The sequence below is a fragment of the Marmota marmota genome, unplaced genomic scaffold, assembly GCF_001458135.2.
Source record: "Marmota marmota marmota unplaced genomic scaffold, marMar, whole genome shotgun sequence".
Lineage (NCBI taxonomy): Eukaryota > Metazoa > Chordata > Mammalia > Rodentia > Sciuridae > Marmota > Marmota marmota.
In genome coordinates, this window is record NW_025999949.1 from 6,515,392 (window position 1) to 6,534,364 (window position 18,973).

Here is an 18,973-nt window from a genome sequence, read left to right on the forward strand (position 1 = left end):
ACATTTTAGAAACTGTTGAGCTTTGGAATTCTTAATATTTGGTCAGTGTTTGTAAGTATCTTATGAATCCCTGTAAACACTTATTTTTTGTTTATAAGAAATAGTATGGTATGGGACATTTAATTCTGTTCATGTAGGTGTTAATTATAGTATTCAAATTGTTTATATTTTTAATGTTTTGTTTGCTCACTGTGGCATTATGATCTTGGTTTGTTAGTTTTCTCTGCTCCATGGCATCGCTGTTGATTGTTTAAAATCAAGATAACAAGTGTCATTTGTGGTACTAATATTATCAGCCTTCCTATATTTTCCTTTTATACTCCGTGGTTTTTCCCTGTGTTTTCATTTGGAAAACAACTTTAGTATTTTAGAATATTTAATGAAAAATTCATATGCTTTTGTTTTTCTTCTAACTTTAAATTTTTTTTCAATTATCTGTCATCTTAGAGGCTGCATATTTTGTGTTCCTAATGTTACATACTAATTTTATGAGTATGTAAACATACTTTTTTGAACATGTTATTATTTCTTGTTTCTAATATTTTTTAAAATGTAGCAGTCCTACTAAATGAATATTAAAATATGTCATCTTAAAATTTGTTTTACAAATTTTATTTTTACCCAGTTGTCAAAATGAAAGTAAATAACCCCTGCACCCTTTTGTTGGTACCAGGGATTGAACCCAGAGGCTCTTAGACACTGAGCCACAACCCAGCCCTTCTTATTTTTTATTTTGAGACATCGTCAATTTATCTGCTCCCCTTTTAAAAAGAAACAAAATTCAGATTTTTGGGCTTCTTTTCAGCAACTTCTCTATTCTCTATTATTCTCACCTGTGTTTATTTACCTTATTAAAATTTAGTTCATATTTTAATACATATTATCCAATATTCAATTTTGTTGCCTTAGTCCCAACAAGCATTTGAATTCAGCAAAATAAACTTTTATTTGTAATTTGACTTTTAAAAATGGTTTTTGTCTTTAGTACATGTTACTGCTCTATGAAAATTATTTTTTGAGCACAATTTTGCCATTCTTGTTGGTTAATAATTTATCTCTTTGAGAGATTATCTTCTAAAAAGGTTTGCAAGAATAGTAGTCCAAGGTTTAGAAATCTGAGGCCATTTTATTCAACAGTATATACACATTTCTTAGCTAACTCAATATGCTGTTCTTTCATAACCTATCCCTGCAAACTTATGCTTTCACTTCTATATTGTGAGGGATTTTTTATGTTTATTATTTATTTATAGTCGTTTTCTTGGTAGAGTCCTAGGTTGGGGATAGGAAGATGGGTTTGAGGATAGAAAGATGATTCTTTCCACACTCTTGCTACTTGAAAATATGTAAGGATCAACATTGTACTGATTTTGGTTTGTTTTCTTTAATCAAAAATATGATGTCGTTCTTTAGGCCTGCAACTTCTTAACATGTATTAATAATTAATATTACACATAGGCTAATTCATTGCCTGTTTACTTAAATACAGGATTATTATTAATGGGTTGCAACTCTGTCAACATGTTTCCTAATGTTCCTTTCCCATCTCACAAATTTTTAATCTGTTTTTTCTTTCTTCCTTCCTTCCTTTCTTTTTTTTTTTTTAAATCATTCTCTGCAATGTCATGCTGTTTCTCAGGATTTTTCTTCAGCATCACTGATGCAATTTTTCTGTGCCATCAAGTGGGCATATAATAATCTAATTATTATTATAATTTTGGTTATTGTGATCTTTATTGTGATTTTTATTTTCTTATTTCATGCTTTGCTCATTTAAAAAATTCTCTCAACAATCTTCCTGAGAATCTGAAGCTTATTTTTAAAAAATATTCTTGTATTTTATTAAGTCAATATTTTGGGGGTGAAAGATGAAGCTTTCCTTTTTTAGTTGAGAATGTATTGTTTATCTTAAGTTCCACGTTTCTCCTCCACATCCACCTCCCAACTCCTAGCTGTGCTTTAAATATATATTTTAACTTAATGAAATAACAAAGATACTGCTAGGCTTTAAAGCAAAAAATCAACAGATGTGAATGTTTCTGTCATCTCCTTCAGCTTTGCACTGGTGGCTGGTTCTTTGGGCTCTGAGTCAAAAATGGCAAAGCCTGGATGATGTAGAATGGAGTATCCAGCACTTCCAGGGTCAGAGAAATGCTGAGTTCATGCTGTTTTCTCCATCTCCATGAGAGTCCTAGTGAAAGTCCTGATCCTGGACATTGCAAAGTAACCAACATTTCAATGCACAGAGAGGGGATGATGGGGTTGTGGCTCAGTGTAGAGTGCTTGCCTAGCATGTGAGAAGCACTGGATTTGATCCTCAGCACCACATAAAAAAAATAAATAAACAAATAAAGGTATTTTGTCCATCTAAAACTTAAAAAAAAAATCAATGCACAGAGAGTACTCATCATTTTAGGGGACATCTGTGGTTATTGGTAAAATGCAGATTAAGCCATTGGCCCAATAGAAAATGAAACAGTCTAGGGAAGAGATTGAAGCTGAAGGATATGCAGCTTCTTTCCAGAATTGAGCATAAGTTCTCTCATGTTACATGTGCAGTATTGTTGCTTCAGCAGGTTTCATGAGGGCTTTCAAAGGAGTGGTTTTCTGTCTTTATTGACAAAATTTCTAGAAGTGCACTTCTCTATTGTAGAACATAGATTTATTAATTATGCCATTTCAGAAAGTTTTTCATCTAAACAGATTAATTTATCCCTTTGTTCTAAATTTGTTGAAGCTGTAATGGTTGTCACATTGGTAAGTCTTATTCCTTGATGATCCTTGATACAGAAGATGTTACCATAAGGGAGAGGTTGCTTTTTAAAATTTAACTTGGCATCATATACATCTGAATTTTTACTCTTTAATTTTTTTCTTATCTGTGTGAATATTATTTAGGAATGTTACCACTCAGTTTGCCTTGTGCTAAATGAGCTAAACTTTCTCTAACCTCTGCACTGAATTATCTTCTTTCTCAGCCCCACCCACTCTGGCATACATACAATATAGATTATGCTTTACTCCCCATTTTACATGTTGTTTCTTTCAAGGAGTTTGGAAAAGTTTCAGTAGCTACATATGGAATCCTGGTGGATTTCTTGAGAACATTTTGAATCCTCAACTTGTTAACATGGAAAGATCAGATGCATCTGCCCCTGGTGCCTCCTGCAGATCCACTGTAACTTGCCATGGTCAGCCACATTTTGTAAAATGAAGTCCAAAAACAACCCAGGTAGTGGTTTCTACAGCCTGATTAAAATGGCCTTAGTTGTGTCACAGTTAAACCCCCAAAGAGCTGTGGGAGTGGAATTCCCCCACAGTTCCTCTATGAGTCAAGTCTTCATAGAGTATATGTACAGTGGATAAAATAAATGGTCAAACTGGCATTGCATGTGGAAACTAGGCCTCATAGAAAATGATGTTACAGAATTAATAAGTCAAGTTTCCTAGCATTAGATATGCCTATGCCTTATACCCCAGCAGAACAGGGTGTACTCCAACAGAGTAGAATTAAAATATAAAAGAACAAAATGACCTTGTGGGTTTACTGATGAGAGATAATGGTCACTCTTATCTTTCTTCTCACACTCTTGTAGGAATGTTGTAACTCAGATCTGCTTCATTTCCCCTCCTTTCAGGTTTAGAAGATAGACAGATCCCTGTGTTTCATCCTGTAGTCTGTGTTAGAATAACTTGGAATGCAGAATAAAAGTCTTGATTCCTGGGTCCTATCCTAGAGATGCTGAGTCTTTGGAAATGAGCCTTGAAAGACTGCATTTTTATCAGAAAGTAATGCGCACTAAAATTGATGTCAGAAGTAAAATACTAGAGAGTAAGACTGGGACCTTTGTCAACAATTGTAGGACCAACCATAGGTACCACAATTTTCCTATAATATTCAAAGGGAAAATGTTAAGTTTTTACTCAGTCTTTCCCATGCTTCTTTGATTCTTGAGCCAAATGTTAGCCCAATTCCAACATAGAATACTGGAAGGCGGAAGATGGTTTAGTGTGGTGTGATGCTTGGCAACAGGTATTTCTTTCTTTTTTTGCAATTAAAAAGCATATAGGCACAGGTGGAATGGGGATCAGGTTGAATACTTACCAGGGAATGGAATTCATCAATTGATTTATATATTTTTGCATCTGCAGGTAGAATTTACTTGGTTATATTTTTTTCCAAGCCAACAGTAAAATATTTTAAGAATATAAAAAAATATGTGTTGGAGCTGAAATAATGGTTTTCTAAATATTGGCAGGATAATAATATCTAAGCTAGGAAATGAATAGTAACCCCCCTTTTAACATATTTTGCTATTCTGGTTCTAGATAGTAATGGTCTACTAACAAAGTAATATAAAAATAGAAACAAAAACAATCTGAAAAAAATTAAATGATATTAAAAGGCAACCCTTTATTTGACATCAGAAAATGTTTATTCCTAAGGTAGATGTACTTGCCGTTTCTGAGGGATGTGGAATCACGGGTTTAAGAAAGTAAATTGAATGTTCTTGAGTTTGCAGAGTCACTTGTACTTACTACCCATACCAAATTTTAAGTAAGTCCTGATAAATCCAATGTTCTGGAACTTTCTTTCTAGAGGAAAGGGGTATGTGTTTCTTTGGCTCAAGTGTGAGAGAGAGAGAGGGTGATGGGGGTGCATAGCTACTGATGAGAACTTTCTAGATCTTCATGAAGTTGACGTTATTAATTCAACATGGAAAAAAGAACTTTCCAACTCATCACTTCCCATAGATTTAGGAAGTGCATTCTTTCCTTAACAATTTAAAGTAGAAAATGAAATTCCATTGAACTGAAAAAGAAGCTGCCGTTTGCTTCCCGTGTGTGATAGCATGCTGATGGTTTTGTGAGGAGTTCAGAGGCAGGAGCCTTATGGAGGCTGGACAGGGTTTATGACGCACACACTTGAGTGCTGTGAACTGCCAGTGGAGGGTTCATTTACAGCAGCTCTCCACCTTTGGCTCACCCCATAACTCCTGCCTGTAAAGGTGATTGCTTTTATTCTGCTGTCGGCTTTGTTGTGAAAGGCAGGGGATATTTTCTTTTTAGGAGAGCCTTTTGCTGCTTGTCTAGGCTGCAGCGCTGGAAGGGTGTGATGAACCAGCTTTCTTATTGCTGCACCCTCCCTGCCCTCCTATTTCTCCAGGGAGCAAGCGCTCCTCTTAAATATACAGCTGCACCGAGTGCCTGTGTGTCTTTAGACACTATTTTAATGTGCTAGTATAAAGTAAAAGTCATTCTGAAGGTGTATTTTATGGGGAAGTGCTTTCTGGGCCTCTTGAGATGTTCACAAGTACTGAATTGAGGTACCTCTGCAGCAGTTTAATGACAACACAGAACACTTGTTCTAAACTGCCCTGTTGATATGTGTCCCAGGGCATGTTACAGTTAGAGCGGATTGAACATGTTGATTTTGTTTTTACCTCCATTAACACAGCCCCTTCATCTTGTTAGGGTTTTGCAATTGAAGACTTATTGGATGGATTTTCTGCTTTTTATTTTTTATTTTTGTATTTTTGTGTTTTGTTTTGTTTTGTTTTTTGTCCCCCAAAGATTAAAGAGATCTGCCAGAATGGAAATGTGGAAAATTACACATACACCTGTGAAATTAGGTAAATTCTTATAAAGTTTGTATTCCAACCAATACATGGGATCTACAACAATGCTTTGTTTTGTGCAGGGGATTTTTTTCTGGCTGTGCAAGGAACATGTGTGCAGGACTGTACAGGCTTAGAAAGACTATGCATCATTATTTACTGTGTCAAACCAAACGGAGGGCCAAATTGGCAGCATTCCAGGAGCAGGAGGCCACACCTATTTGTGAAAAATGGAACAGAGTTCTGTAGTTGCCCTCACCTTGACTGTTTGGTTCAAGGTGGTGGTGCTAGTACATGCAGTTTGATGAGCCGCATTTGTGGGTTAATAACGTGGCTCTCGCCATGATGCTGCGGCACAAAATGGAAAAGGCCATAGTTGGTTTGTGCGCAGACCTGATTATAATAAGGGGGTGGAGTGAGGGATAAAGAGCTCGGGAATTTCTATGTGATCTGGCCTGGACTTCTTGTGCACACTTATCATAATGTATTGATTGGCCAGCTTTACCTGAGTAGTGTACCCCTCCTCATGTCTCCTGAAATGCCAGCCCCTCAAAAGAGGAGGATGAAAACACTTCTGCTCTTTGAAGCTCTTCTTCTTTAAGAGAATCAAACAGCAGACTATAATTTTAAAATATAGAGATGCTGTCCCATGACTTTCTTTCCCTACCATAGCCAGACACGTGTTGGGGGAGATTCTTGAGTCAAAGTCATCGTGGTCAATTGATTGACTCCAGGACTCCAGGAGTGAATGGGGAAGTCACAGTTGGGACCATCCTGCACAGCTACAGTCTATTCCGTGTCATCCCAGAATCAACAGAAAGAATGCTCTTTGGGCACTTGCTGAACTTTTGGTGATAGTGGCAGAACAATGAACCAACATTAAAGACCTAAAGTTAATCTGCCCATTATCAGGAGTGACTACATTGAATTGCTTAGATGAAAATTAGTTTGATCATAGATCATCAGGTATAGTACCCAGCCTGTCTATCTACAGCTGAGGTTGGAGCACATATAACTCAGAAATTATTGTACTTTTTCTAGGAAATGACAATAATCAATATAATTTATACTATTACAAAGTGACTTCTGTGTAGCATTTGTATTCCAGCTTAATTGTTCTCAAACTTGAGTGAGCATGCATCAGAGTCACCCATAGGGTTTCTCAAAACACACATTAAGGTCCCACCCATGGAGTTTCTGAAATCAGTAGATCCGGGGTGGGGTCTGGTAACTAATTGGATTTTCTAATAAGTTTCTGGGTGATACCAATGTTGCTTGTCCAGGGGTGACACTTGGAGAGCTAATGTTTGCTGATCAACTACTTGGAATCAGCCAATGAAGTTGGGTGTCATGGAGAGAGCAGTTATTTTATTAAATGTTTTCTCCCAGAATTTCAATTAATAATAAATTATACAGGTAAAGAATCAATTTAACAGGGTAGCTACAGAAAAGGTGTTATTCAAATGAAGGATTAGAAAGGAGAAATTGACCTATTTGATGAGATGTATGTTAGATTCAAACTGTGTTAGATAAGAAGAAACAAATATATAAAATAACCAAATTCTGATGCAAATATTTGCGTTGACTTTTTTCCTCTAATTAATTTTTTTCCCTAAAATCCTACAGTGATTTAATATTTTCCCTTATTTTCTGCCTGTAGCTATATTGTTTCATAAGAGACGGAGTCATGCATGCTGAATATTAAGGACAATCTTTAATTCATCTTGGCCTTATGAACCTGTTTAATAAAGTTGGTCACCAAAGCCTTTATTTGGTATTCATTGTGTGGCTAGTACTTTTGTTGTTGTTGATTTAAAACAATAAATCGACCTGTATGTTACCTTTGATTTGCTCTAGAAAGAGAAAGAAATATAAATTCCATTCTGGCTTCAAAAGATTGCATGCTTCATTTTTTTTCTTTTCTTTTATTTCTTTGTTTAAAACATTTTAAAAAATCATTTCTCTTGTACATGTACTAATTTAGTTTCATTATAAAATCATATAGGCTATTATCAACTATTTTTTTAAATAGAAACACATACAATAGTTTTGCAGCATTTCATTTGTTAAATAAGAGTAACACATTTCAAAACATCATTTCTTATGGATATAAAGCAAATATGTTTTCTTGTAGATATTGTTAAAATTACAAATTTTGATGAATTCATTTGTAAATATTTATCAGCCACATATCATACATAAGGGGTTCAAGGGATAGTTTCAATCCCTTTCCTTTCTTAGTCCTAAATGCTTTTCAAAACTAATGACCTGCATTCATATTCTAGTGACTGAATAACACCCAGTGTCTTATGGCAGATGTGCTCACTTTTAGAAAAATCCCTGCTTGCCCATTCTCATATCCCTCCAAAAATGTCTGTCAGGCTGAGGGTGGGTAGCCTCTGCTTTGAATAACCAGGAAAGGACAATGGGTATCATACTGTCAAGTGAAATAAATTTTCTTTAACAACATGAGATTGGATAGTTTAAAACTATGTATATAGATTGCTATTGCTCCTTTATTTTGGTCCTCAATATTTTTACAATTAAATGCTATTGAAAAAATCATTATTTGAGTGAGTATTGTACAGTGGCTAAGGTACCATTACCTGGTGCTTCCAGTTACAAATGTGGGTAAGAGAATTATAATGTAACTGAGGATGAAAGAAAAATACAGAAATAATTAGAAATTTAGAGTGTCAGTGCTATTTGAGAAGACTTTTTGTGCCCCTCCATCCATGGTAAAGTAGAACATTTTTTTTTGTTTAAATCATTCTATAATTGATAAACTTTGTCCTCTTAGTTGGATTATTGGATTAGTCACTCCACTTGGCTGGGACTCTCTCACCTTTATATACTATTATTCTAGTGCCCAGTACAGTACCTGCCATGTTCAGTAGCCTCAATAAATATTAGTAAAGGGAATAAACAATGAATGAATAAACACAGGAAAATATCACAAAGAGAACAAAATGAGGTATCAGGCTTTACATTTACTGGTGTAAAACATTAAATGGAAGATCCCAGGACTAGGTGTATAGCTCAGGGCAAAGCACTTGCCTAGCATGCTTGAGGTCTGGGGTTCTATCCCTAGCACTACACACAGACACAAACACACACACACACACACACACACACACACACACACACTCTTTTCTCTCTCTTCTAGAAATAAGCATTTCATAAGTTTAAAATAACTTTTATTATAGAAAATTATTACAGTTTTCTATTTTATGATTTGCATTATCAAATTATTATTGTGCCAAATTTATTAATTAAAATTTGTCATAGGTATGTATAGGAAAAACATGTCATATTTATAAGGTTTGGTACTTTCCATGGTTTCATGAATCCACTGGAGGTCTTGGAATGTATTCCCTGTGGACAAGGAAGGACTACTGTATTATTTTAGCAAAAGCTATACTAAGATACTTTTTCATGATGGGGCTTTGGACAGAGACCTGATTATGAGATATTTGAATTTCAATGCCATTGCTGTCACTAACTTCCTTGGGTCAATGCACAAGGCATTTACTAATGAACCAAATTTTCTTAATGCCTGAGTTACTTCCTGAGAGTAAATTAGTCATTAGAGATCTAGTTCAAATTTTGTCTGTATTTCTTCCTCTAACTTTATTTTCCCTGTGATATCAGTGCTTAATCTACTATGTAAGACTGACTGCTGCTTGCAAGGTTTGCATACATTCTAAGCAAATGTTGTTTTCTTGTTAGCATCTTTCAGTTAATTTGAAGCAGGGCATTTCCAAAGGGAAAAATATTTTAAAAATTTAAATTGTTTTCAGGTTCTATAGAAAAACTGTTAATATTGCCATTTATAAAAGTGGCTGATGATTGTACAGAAAAGAATATTACTCCATTTTTTAAGATTAAAGAGTACCTTTTTCCCCCCTAAAGAAATAATTTGAATGTGACCTGACCCCTTCCCCTTCATTTTACAATGGTATATGGTCAAATTGAACCCTCCATTAAAAATTCTCTAATATCCTTTTTTTGCATTAACATTTCAAAACTCAATTTAAATATTCACAGATCTCATTTTTAATAAACTTAACAAAATTCAGGTAATTTTCTTCAACTTTCTTGATTGAAGGACAGCAGTTGGTATATATATATATATATATATATATATATATATATATATATATATATATATAAAAGATGTGCAGCTATGAGCAAAGCCCCAAATCAATTATATATAAGAAATAACACATGGAAAGAAATTAATCAAAAAGAAGAATTTCTACTATATGATTCTCTGGTCTGCTACCTGCAGGCAACAAACGCAAATGAAAAAAAATCAACATTCTTCTGGTAGATAAGGAGAAAATTAATAAAAATGTTTCCTTCTTTCTAGATCCCCTGATGCAACAATTGTTGAAAGTGGGTGACTGCTGGAAGAACTTGCCTACTTAAAATATATTTTTTAAACTACAGAAATAAGGTTTTATTCTTGCTGTTAAGCTCAATTACATGAGTAGTATGGATCTGCACTGTCCAAAGAGCATCCCTCTTCCCTGCCCCTTCTCATTAAATAGCTCTGTGGGATGTGCATGAGACAAATGTAATAGGACACGATAGAGAAGCATTTGGAGGTGTGCCTACAGGCTAGTGATTCATAAGGAAGTCTGAATATAACAGACGAATACTCTAGGACAGGAATTACTGAAAGCCACAAAAATACTGCCAAGGAAAAAAATAGAGAAAACATGTAAGCACTGTAGAGCTAAAAATGTTCCAATTCCTTAGTGAGATGGGGAGGAGCATGTTTTAGTGGGATTCAGATTTTATTATAGAGTTGATGTTTTTTTTTTTTCTTTAATTCTAATTGAATGAACAGGGTATATGTATACAGAAAATGTAATACTCATTTTTTTCATATTAGAAGGGATTTTTATTTTGTGTTTTATGAATGTTATTTAGCAATTAACAAAGAAATAGAAGGTGGGAATACAAATGGTTAGGTAACAAGATATACAGTTTAAATTCACTGGCTCATTTTCATCACCTATACAAAAATGTAACCTAAATTTAAAGTGAAAAGGTCTATTCTAAATCTTCTTACCTATCAACTAATATAGAGCTTATGTAGTTTTTAAATATATTTTATATTCATATATTGAATGTGAACCAGAATTGAACTTTTATTTTTATATTTACATTTTGCAAGGTAGCATCACCCGATGAAAGTAGCTCAATTGTAATGGGATCATTCAAGCTTGGTGTACAATTTTGCTTGAATTCTTGGTTTTGGAGGTCCCCATAGATACATATATGTAGATAAATAGGTAGATAAGGAGATATGGATTTTGTGTGCCTTCTCATTCCTTTGTCTGAATAGGGATATCTGTTGCAAAGGACTTTTACAGAGCAGAAAACAGGAATCAGCAACCTAGGTAGAGCAGCACTATTTTCATTTTTGTTAATTCATTAAGATTTTAAGAATTTTAATCCATCGGTGTGGATTCTTCATTCTGTGTATGAATAAAGTGATATAAAGTTAGTGATGGGGGTTTTAATTTCTAATATTAATAAATTAGGCTATCTGATATAAAAAGGATTCAAAGTGGCATATATTGAGAAATACTGGAATAGAAAGGTCTGGAAATATTTGTATGTTTTCAGGGGAAACTCACCTAGCAGAATTTCTGAGCACACTGTGATGGATTATTGTAATTATTGGGAATGAAAATATTTTAATGTGACGCTCTTCCCACCTGTCAGTTGTAATCAAGGCTGCCCAGTATTCTGAAACAATCTCATTTTGCTAGGTGGCTAGTCTTGTGCAGCCTTTAGAATGCTTAGAATATTAATGCTTGGAGTGGAGACTGAATGCTCTCTATAGTTCCATTTGTTTTAATCAAAATGCATGCACAACCAAACTAAACTAATGTTTAATAAATTAACACCAATGAGTGCTTTAGAGAAAAGGCCCCTTCTGGGGGATATTGCATTGGAACCATAGGTCTGGCATTTCTTTCCTCTCTCCTTACATGACAATGTATATTAATTTCTGAAGAATTTAATTTCTTTCTTGGGTGCCTCTTATTCTCAAGTGCTTTGAATTTATCTGAACAAAGACACTCTACCATTTAGGTAAGGGTCATTGTGTTTATATGGGCTGCCAGAGTATGAAGTTATTCATCAAGGCAATGCGTAGTCAAAGACATGTGTTTGATTTCTTATGTGCTATGCTGTTCTCCATAATTTCTTACATTACCTCACTGTAGTATTAATTTTAATCCTTTTTCTGAATTTTTATAATGTATTTTATATTTTTCTCAATTTTCTTGATAAACTTCTAGCTGCTACTTCACTTGCTATGGATGTGTTAAAGGGATTTTTTTGAAACCCCTGGAATTTCAGCAACAGTTTTCTCATAAACTCATTTATCTAGGGGAATTAGTACTCCTCTCATAAACTCATTTATCTAGGGGAATTGGTACTCCTCTAACTGCTTCTTAACCATACCAATTCAGTTCTTTATTTTCACTTTACTCCACGATTATGCTGCCAGTGTATGGGATGAGACTATTTAATCTTGAACAACCTATTTGTCCTTTACCAACTCCTGATTATTGAAATAATCACCAAATAAAAATTTCTCTGATCCATCCACCTGAGTCACAGCTTTTACAATGCAGCTGATGGTACTGGCTAAAGGAAAGGCTTCTTCATGCATGGGGCTGACCCTCAGTATTGCAAGGAGTAATGAATCTGCAGAACATTTCTTTTCTTCAGTTTTATCTCTGGAGAGCAAAGGTAGCTGTAGCCAGAGCAAGAGGATAGTGAGTACGCAATTGTCTCTCTCCTCTAATAATGGAGATTCTGCTTTGCACCCCTCAGACTTACCAATATTCCCCATTATTCATCCAGCATAAAACATGGAAGGATGCCTACTCATTTCATGCTAAGAGACAGTTAACAGCATTATGGGCCTAACCTTTAGCACTATTGCATTCAAAGTTTTAGGATATATGACTAATTATTGGCATTTTAAAATGAGGTAAATGTTGATATTTATGAACATTGAGACTATTAATTCTGTCAAGTGTGTTTGAATATCTGTAAATCAGAAGCAATTGAAGAGCTGAAATTCAGATTTCCTCACACTTGCCTGCCAAGTGGCCTCAATCAGAAGTAATTTTCTCCATGAGGGCACATGGAGCTCCGTCGTGAGCCTTTTCTGAGTAGATATTATTATTTGTGTCAAATTATGTGTGGTGATTTTTCTGAAGTGGACTTCTGTGCCCACTAATCCATACACAGGAGGTTCCTTCATTCCCTCCTTCATTGGTGCTATTAATTATACTTGTGCTTCAAGTGTCTCTTACCCTTTTAATGTGTTAGTTTATGGCCACCGATTATCTGTAAGGTTTTCCTGTTAAAGAAACATGCAATATAGAGGGTAGAGGGAGATCTGATCTGAAACCATAAATATTATGCATTTTTAAGAGAAACCTTTTCCCAGAGTTTGATTTGATAGCATGCTTAAAGAAATCGTTAGTAATTTCACGTTTTAAATATAGTAGATTTTACAAATCTGACATTTGCTTTGGGAGAATTGCAATTTGGTCATTAAATCTCCTTCCTGAGGCCTGTTTTAATTATTGACAAGGAGACATTATGTATTTTGAACAAATGAGCTCAGAATATTTTCATCTTTTATTTGGATTTTTGTAGTTTGTTTGGAAAATAAGTGCTTCTTTTCAGTTACCTGCTTGGAATTCCAAATTGACAGCTGATAATAAAATCAAACAACTGCTGGAATATGCAATACTATACTATCAATTAAGTACTTGTTGTAAACTTTGAAATAAAAGTTTATATATATATATATATATATATATATATATATATATATATATATATATATATATATATGGTTTCTGTGCACAAATACATGTAGATGTGTGTGTGTGTGTGTGTGTGTATAAAATCACCATAACATTGACTTAATTTGAAGTTTACTAAGCATAAATCAATGCTTTGTGATTTTGTATTCTTTCAAATTTTCACCTAAGCTTATCTATTTACTTTTTTATCTATTTAATTTTTCATACAACTGCTAAATTTTATTTTGAGATCATCTTACTGAAGCCAATTTGTTGTCACTCAGTATTTTAAATATACCATATGTGCTCAGAATTATAATTTTTAAAAGAAAAATATTTATTAATATTTTTACAATATGCATGAATTCTCTTCAGTATTATAGTGTTATTGTACTTTTCATACTTTACATATGAGCCATTTAAAATATTTATTTTACAATTGGAGCCTTTTTTTTATTTGCTAGGAAAACAGAGTATATATTCCTAAAGTTCCAAAAGGAGTATAAATTATAATATCTGTTATAGCTAGTATAGATACTTTATAGATTGATTCAGCATGGTTATAAATAATGTAAATGATAAATATTAGTAATCAATTACTTTATTTTTGGTAAATTTACAAGATAATCTTAATATTTGTGGAAAGGCAAGAACTTAGTATTTTGGTTTTCAGTAATCTGAGAAGAGCCCTAAGAGGCTCATCAACTTTTAGATTGGATTATTAAGCACCATGAATAAGTAATTATGTAAATGTGAATTAATCATTTTCTAAATCATTTTGTCTGCCAGCTACATGTTTATAGTTTTCTTTCTAAAGGAATGTATTTAAAACAATGGTTTGCATTTTAAAAACTTGTTAAAAAAATCTTAAATTTGCAAGTTAGCTTTTTCATTTATCATCTTGTAATCTTATTCTCTTAATTGACCTCCAAAGCTTTACTTTCTAGATCAATGAAATAAAAAGAGTAATACCTACCATACTACCTCACTGTTTTATTTTAGATAACATGAAAGAAAGTGATTTGAAACTCCCATATGAAACACAAATGGGACAGCTTTGTATGTCTTCTTTGGGCCAAGCTTATTATTATAATTAAGTTCTTTGAAAAATAAAAATAAGGGGAATATCCTATTAGTGTCCTGATTTGACTCAGCATTAATAATTAAACTTGTCTTTTGAAACTGTCAAATTAATGTTTTAAGGATTGTGGTATTTGACATTCTTTCTATTTTATATATTTCTGCATGTCTATTTGAAATAGTTGTTCTAAAAGGTGAAAGATTATAAATGATGAAATAGTTAAGGGATTAAAAACTGATATAAGACCCCTGACTTTTGAATCTGATTTGTGCAAAAACAAAATCCATGGCTCTTTTTAACCCTCCACATTGAGCATAAGGACTGTGTGAGAAAACTGTATTAACAGAGTGTTTAGAATTAGGGCATTTGATCCTCCTTAACATTTATTATTTTGAAGAAAAGAGGAAAAATAAATTCTAAAAAGGAAAAAAAAAATTGAAAGTAAATTTTTGCTTGGATGCTTCTTAATTTAAATCAATGTAACTAATTCTGTACATGTAAAGGTGTCATATTAATTCAGTCCTTTGGCAAGTGGCTTTGGGGAAAAACACTAGTTATACCACTGTATATAGGTATATACTTGTTCTTGTTTACCCATGCATATATAATAACAGTGATATATGCACAATTTTAAACTATTCATAAGATTTCTCCTTGGACCCTGAAAAATTTCTAGCACATTTCTTAAGAGAGAGAGAGAGAGAGAGAGAGAGAGAGAGGGAAGCTGCCTAAGCCTTGGAGTATTTAGCCTGTCTGATGAGACTAGTGACATGAGTGACAATTAGTACAAATTACCATAATTGTGTTCTTTGGATAAAATGCCATATTACTTCTTTAGGAGAAAATGCAGACTTCTGCTTAGCAAAATGAGTCGGATACTCTGATTCTTTAGAGGCAGTCAGAAATGCACAATCGGCAGTGTGGTATTCCCACGTCGACCACTTCAGATCCATCTGAACAACCCCAGCCCTCCCTTTCCTTTCAGTAAAATAGGTCCATTAATGTAGTGCACCTCACTTTCTTTCTCTCTAAGGGAGTTGTATTTTTATTACTGAAAAAGTATCACATAAATACAAATTACATTTTTTCATTAGAAAACTACTTTTCATTTCAGAAAAAATTCAATTAATTATGAATAGGGTTATGCTTTCATCAGGGAGAGAAATATGTAATTTTTCTTCAAGCCTCAAACACATATAATGAAATCTTTTCTTGGAATCCACTCTTAAGATGGATTTTTAAAAGTATAGACTTTATTAAAATCTCAGTTCAATTAAAATGCATTCAATTACTTTAAATCTTTATTAAAATCTCAGGTAAAATTGTACAACAGTGTAAAAGAGACTTGTACTCTTTACCAGGCAGTTAATCCTAACAAATGAACATAAAGTGCACAGTTTTGCTGCTCAGAAGGGAATATAAGTTTGGGGCTTAGGTTGGGGGTAGGGAAGGATTGGAGATGAAGGTTGATTTCCATGGAGTATCTTCAGCCACTAGTTTCTGTCCACTTCTCAAGTAGGTCACTTTTGTCTGAATATGAATGTGGCAATATCTTGTATGGGTCCCCTTGGTGGGACTACTTGGAATGTTTTCCTCACCTCTGTACTCACAAAGACCCTGTTATAAGGGTTTATTTCACCCTCTTCCTTGGATGTTTTTGGTACAGTGTCCCTGATTCTTTTTCAAGGGCCGCTTGAAGATGCCATTGAAGATGAGGAAGAAGAGTGTCCATCAGAGGAAATAGTCATCATCTCAAAAGGAGACTTTCCATTGGAGGAAAGCTTGTCCACAGAATTTGGGCCTGAAAATCTGAGCTGTGAAGATGTGGAATACTTTTGTAACAAAGGTAATCATTGATAGTTGGATGTAATGTAAGTCTACTTAGATGATGTTGTCATGATAGAATGTTTCAGTGCCATTAGCGCTGAAACATAGCTAGACAGTCTGATAATAGATGCAGAATTTTCAAACAACACATTGTTTTGAGGGACAAAAGAAGTAATTCCACTTTAATAATAAACCTATTTTATATTTAAATGAATATTTTCATATGGATTGGCCAATTAACCATATACATTTTTATGTCAGTTGGCCAGCTAGCTTTAGTACATTTAGTCGTTATTATTTATTAATTTATTCTTTCAACAAGTATTTATTGAGTTTCAGTCCTTTGCAAGGTGCTGAATTAGGTGTTGACTGTAAGTACTGAGTGGGGCAGAGAGACACCAAGCCCAAACTTCTGGCACACCACTTTTGAAAACTGAAGTCTGAGGTGTTTGGTTTATTTGATAGTATTTAAAAGGGACTATCCAACATGGAGGGTAGTCCTTTTTACATATTGTCAAATAAGAAAATGGACACTTTTTCTCCACAGTAGATCCTCATTTGGTGGGGGGTTCCAGGGGCATTTGACCACTGAGCCACATCCCCAGCCCTATTTTGTATTTTATTTAGAAACAGGGTCTCACTGAGTTGCTTAGCCCCTTGTCATTGCTGAGGCTGGCTTTGAACTCTCAATCCTTCTGCCTCAGACTCCCTAGCTGCTGGAATTACAGGTGTGCACCACCATGCCTTGTAGTAGATCCTCTTGACACACTAACATAATCCAAGAGGCACCTGAGGCATATCTTAGTTTATTTCTAACCTTGACTGCCAGCTGGGTTACTTTACCAGTTATATCCTCACTGGGCACAAATCCTCATCTGCTTACTTTTTCTAAAAGTTGGTTTTAGGTTTCTCAAGATTCTTTTCCATTTGATTGTTTGTGCTACTGTGGTGGGGCTTCTACCTCCTGCACCAACACACAGTTTCACAAGTGTTGGGATTACTTTCTTGGTTGGAAATAGCCACTTTTGCCATAGATACATGATGTGAAGTGGGCTTTTTATATTATCAAACTTGACAGTCTGAAATAAAGAATGCTGAGATAGCATCACAAAAAGCTACCAACTCACGTATCCTTGTGGTCACATATGTCTTTGACATATACAAAAAATTTCAGTATTACTTTCTCCTGTTGATGGTGTGTTAGAAACAAAAGAAACCAACTAGTCAGATCCCTGTGGTTAGTAGAGCCCAGACCCCAAAACTGTGGAAACCAAACAGCAGCACCAGTTCCTGGACATGCTGAGGTTCAGAAAACCTCTTCACCCATGAGCTATTGAACACCTCCAGATGACCTTGTAATGTGTCCCCTGGCTTCCACATCAGAGACTTTTGGTTGAAAATGAAAATAATTCTTCTTCCCTAGGGTTGACTCAGATATCAGGCCAAATATTTTCTTTAGTTTTTTCTGATACTGCAACCATTTCTTGATCTATAGTCATGGTGATACCTATAGGAGCCGTCTGGAGATATAGAGCTTTTCAATTTGTGTTTGAAGACATATTTCCTGAAGATGAAGGAAAATGAGATATTTTGTGTGTGGGTGTGTGCAATGTAGAGTACCTACTTATGTTGTAATATTGTAATAAAGAGAAGGGACTAATAGTTAGAAGGTACCATTTCTTTTTCTTTTTGACTTTTGTGGTTAAAAGAGGTAATGTATAGATATAGACCTTCTTGTCAATTAAATCTAGAGTGTCAGGAATGATAGATATTATTAGATATATTTTAAATTTGGGGGTTACAGTTTTGTCTGATTAAAGAATACAGAACCAAAAAGTTTTTAAGTTAACAGTTTCTTGAAGAAATGGATTTATGCTAATGCTTCCATGATGATAACTATCATCTTAATAACTTCCCTCTTTACAAACCAGAATCCTAGATCACAAAAAAACAATGAATGCCTTTAAGAACTAAGAAGAATCATCGAATTATAATTATAGTGAATATTTTTCAGTGGATATTATTATCTGATGAACAGTTAGACATTTAAAAAATATCTAATGTATATCAAACAATATTTAGTATGATACAGAGACTATATTAAATAATATATAAAATTTTATGCATTGTAAAAATAATTCTCTAAGGCTTAGTCTGAAACTAAAATGTCATGATTGGTGGGGATAAGAATTCTTATTTTCATGTAATATTTTTCAGGATAAATAATAACATTACTCTTTCAAATTACTATGGCCTTGTGTTACAACAAGAGAATTTCATTATTTTACTGTCATAGAATGTGAGGCCAGGGAATTCCCGCTGAAGTCAGTTGGAACTGGTATGAATGGAAGACAACTCTTTGATATTGTATCCCCTTGAGATGTCATGCCAGGGATGTTATCCATTTTTCACTTAACTACAATAGGAAGAGAGAATTTTCTCTCTGGAAAATTAGAACCTAATCTTTCTGTAGAAAGGCACATGTTTGTCTCAGTGATAACAATTATGTTTTATTACCAGTTTTAGAAAGAGGATAGATTAGCAATCAAAAGAGTAACTGCATTTAAATGGTTAATGATATCAATATCATGACTGGA

At 34.1% G+C, this 18,973-nt stretch overlaps 1 protein-coding gene across 2 annotated transcripts in view; it reads left to right on the plus strand.

Annotated features, from left to right (window-relative positions):
- Nucleotides 1-18,973, plus strand: part of Zfpm2 (zinc finger protein, FOG family member 2) — a 433,039-nt gene that overhangs the window by 73,746 nt on the left and 340,320 nt on the right. The window contains exon 2 of one of the 2 annotated variants that reach the window (XM_048802003.1): nucleotides 16,237-16,395. The exons of the other annotated variant lie outside the window; for it this stretch is intronic. Coding sequence (XP_048657960.1) covers nucleotides 16,237-16,395 — 159 coding nt within the window. The remainder of the gene's footprint in view (nucleotides 1-16,236; nucleotides 16,396-18,973) is intronic. 2 annotated transcript variants of the gene reach the window in all.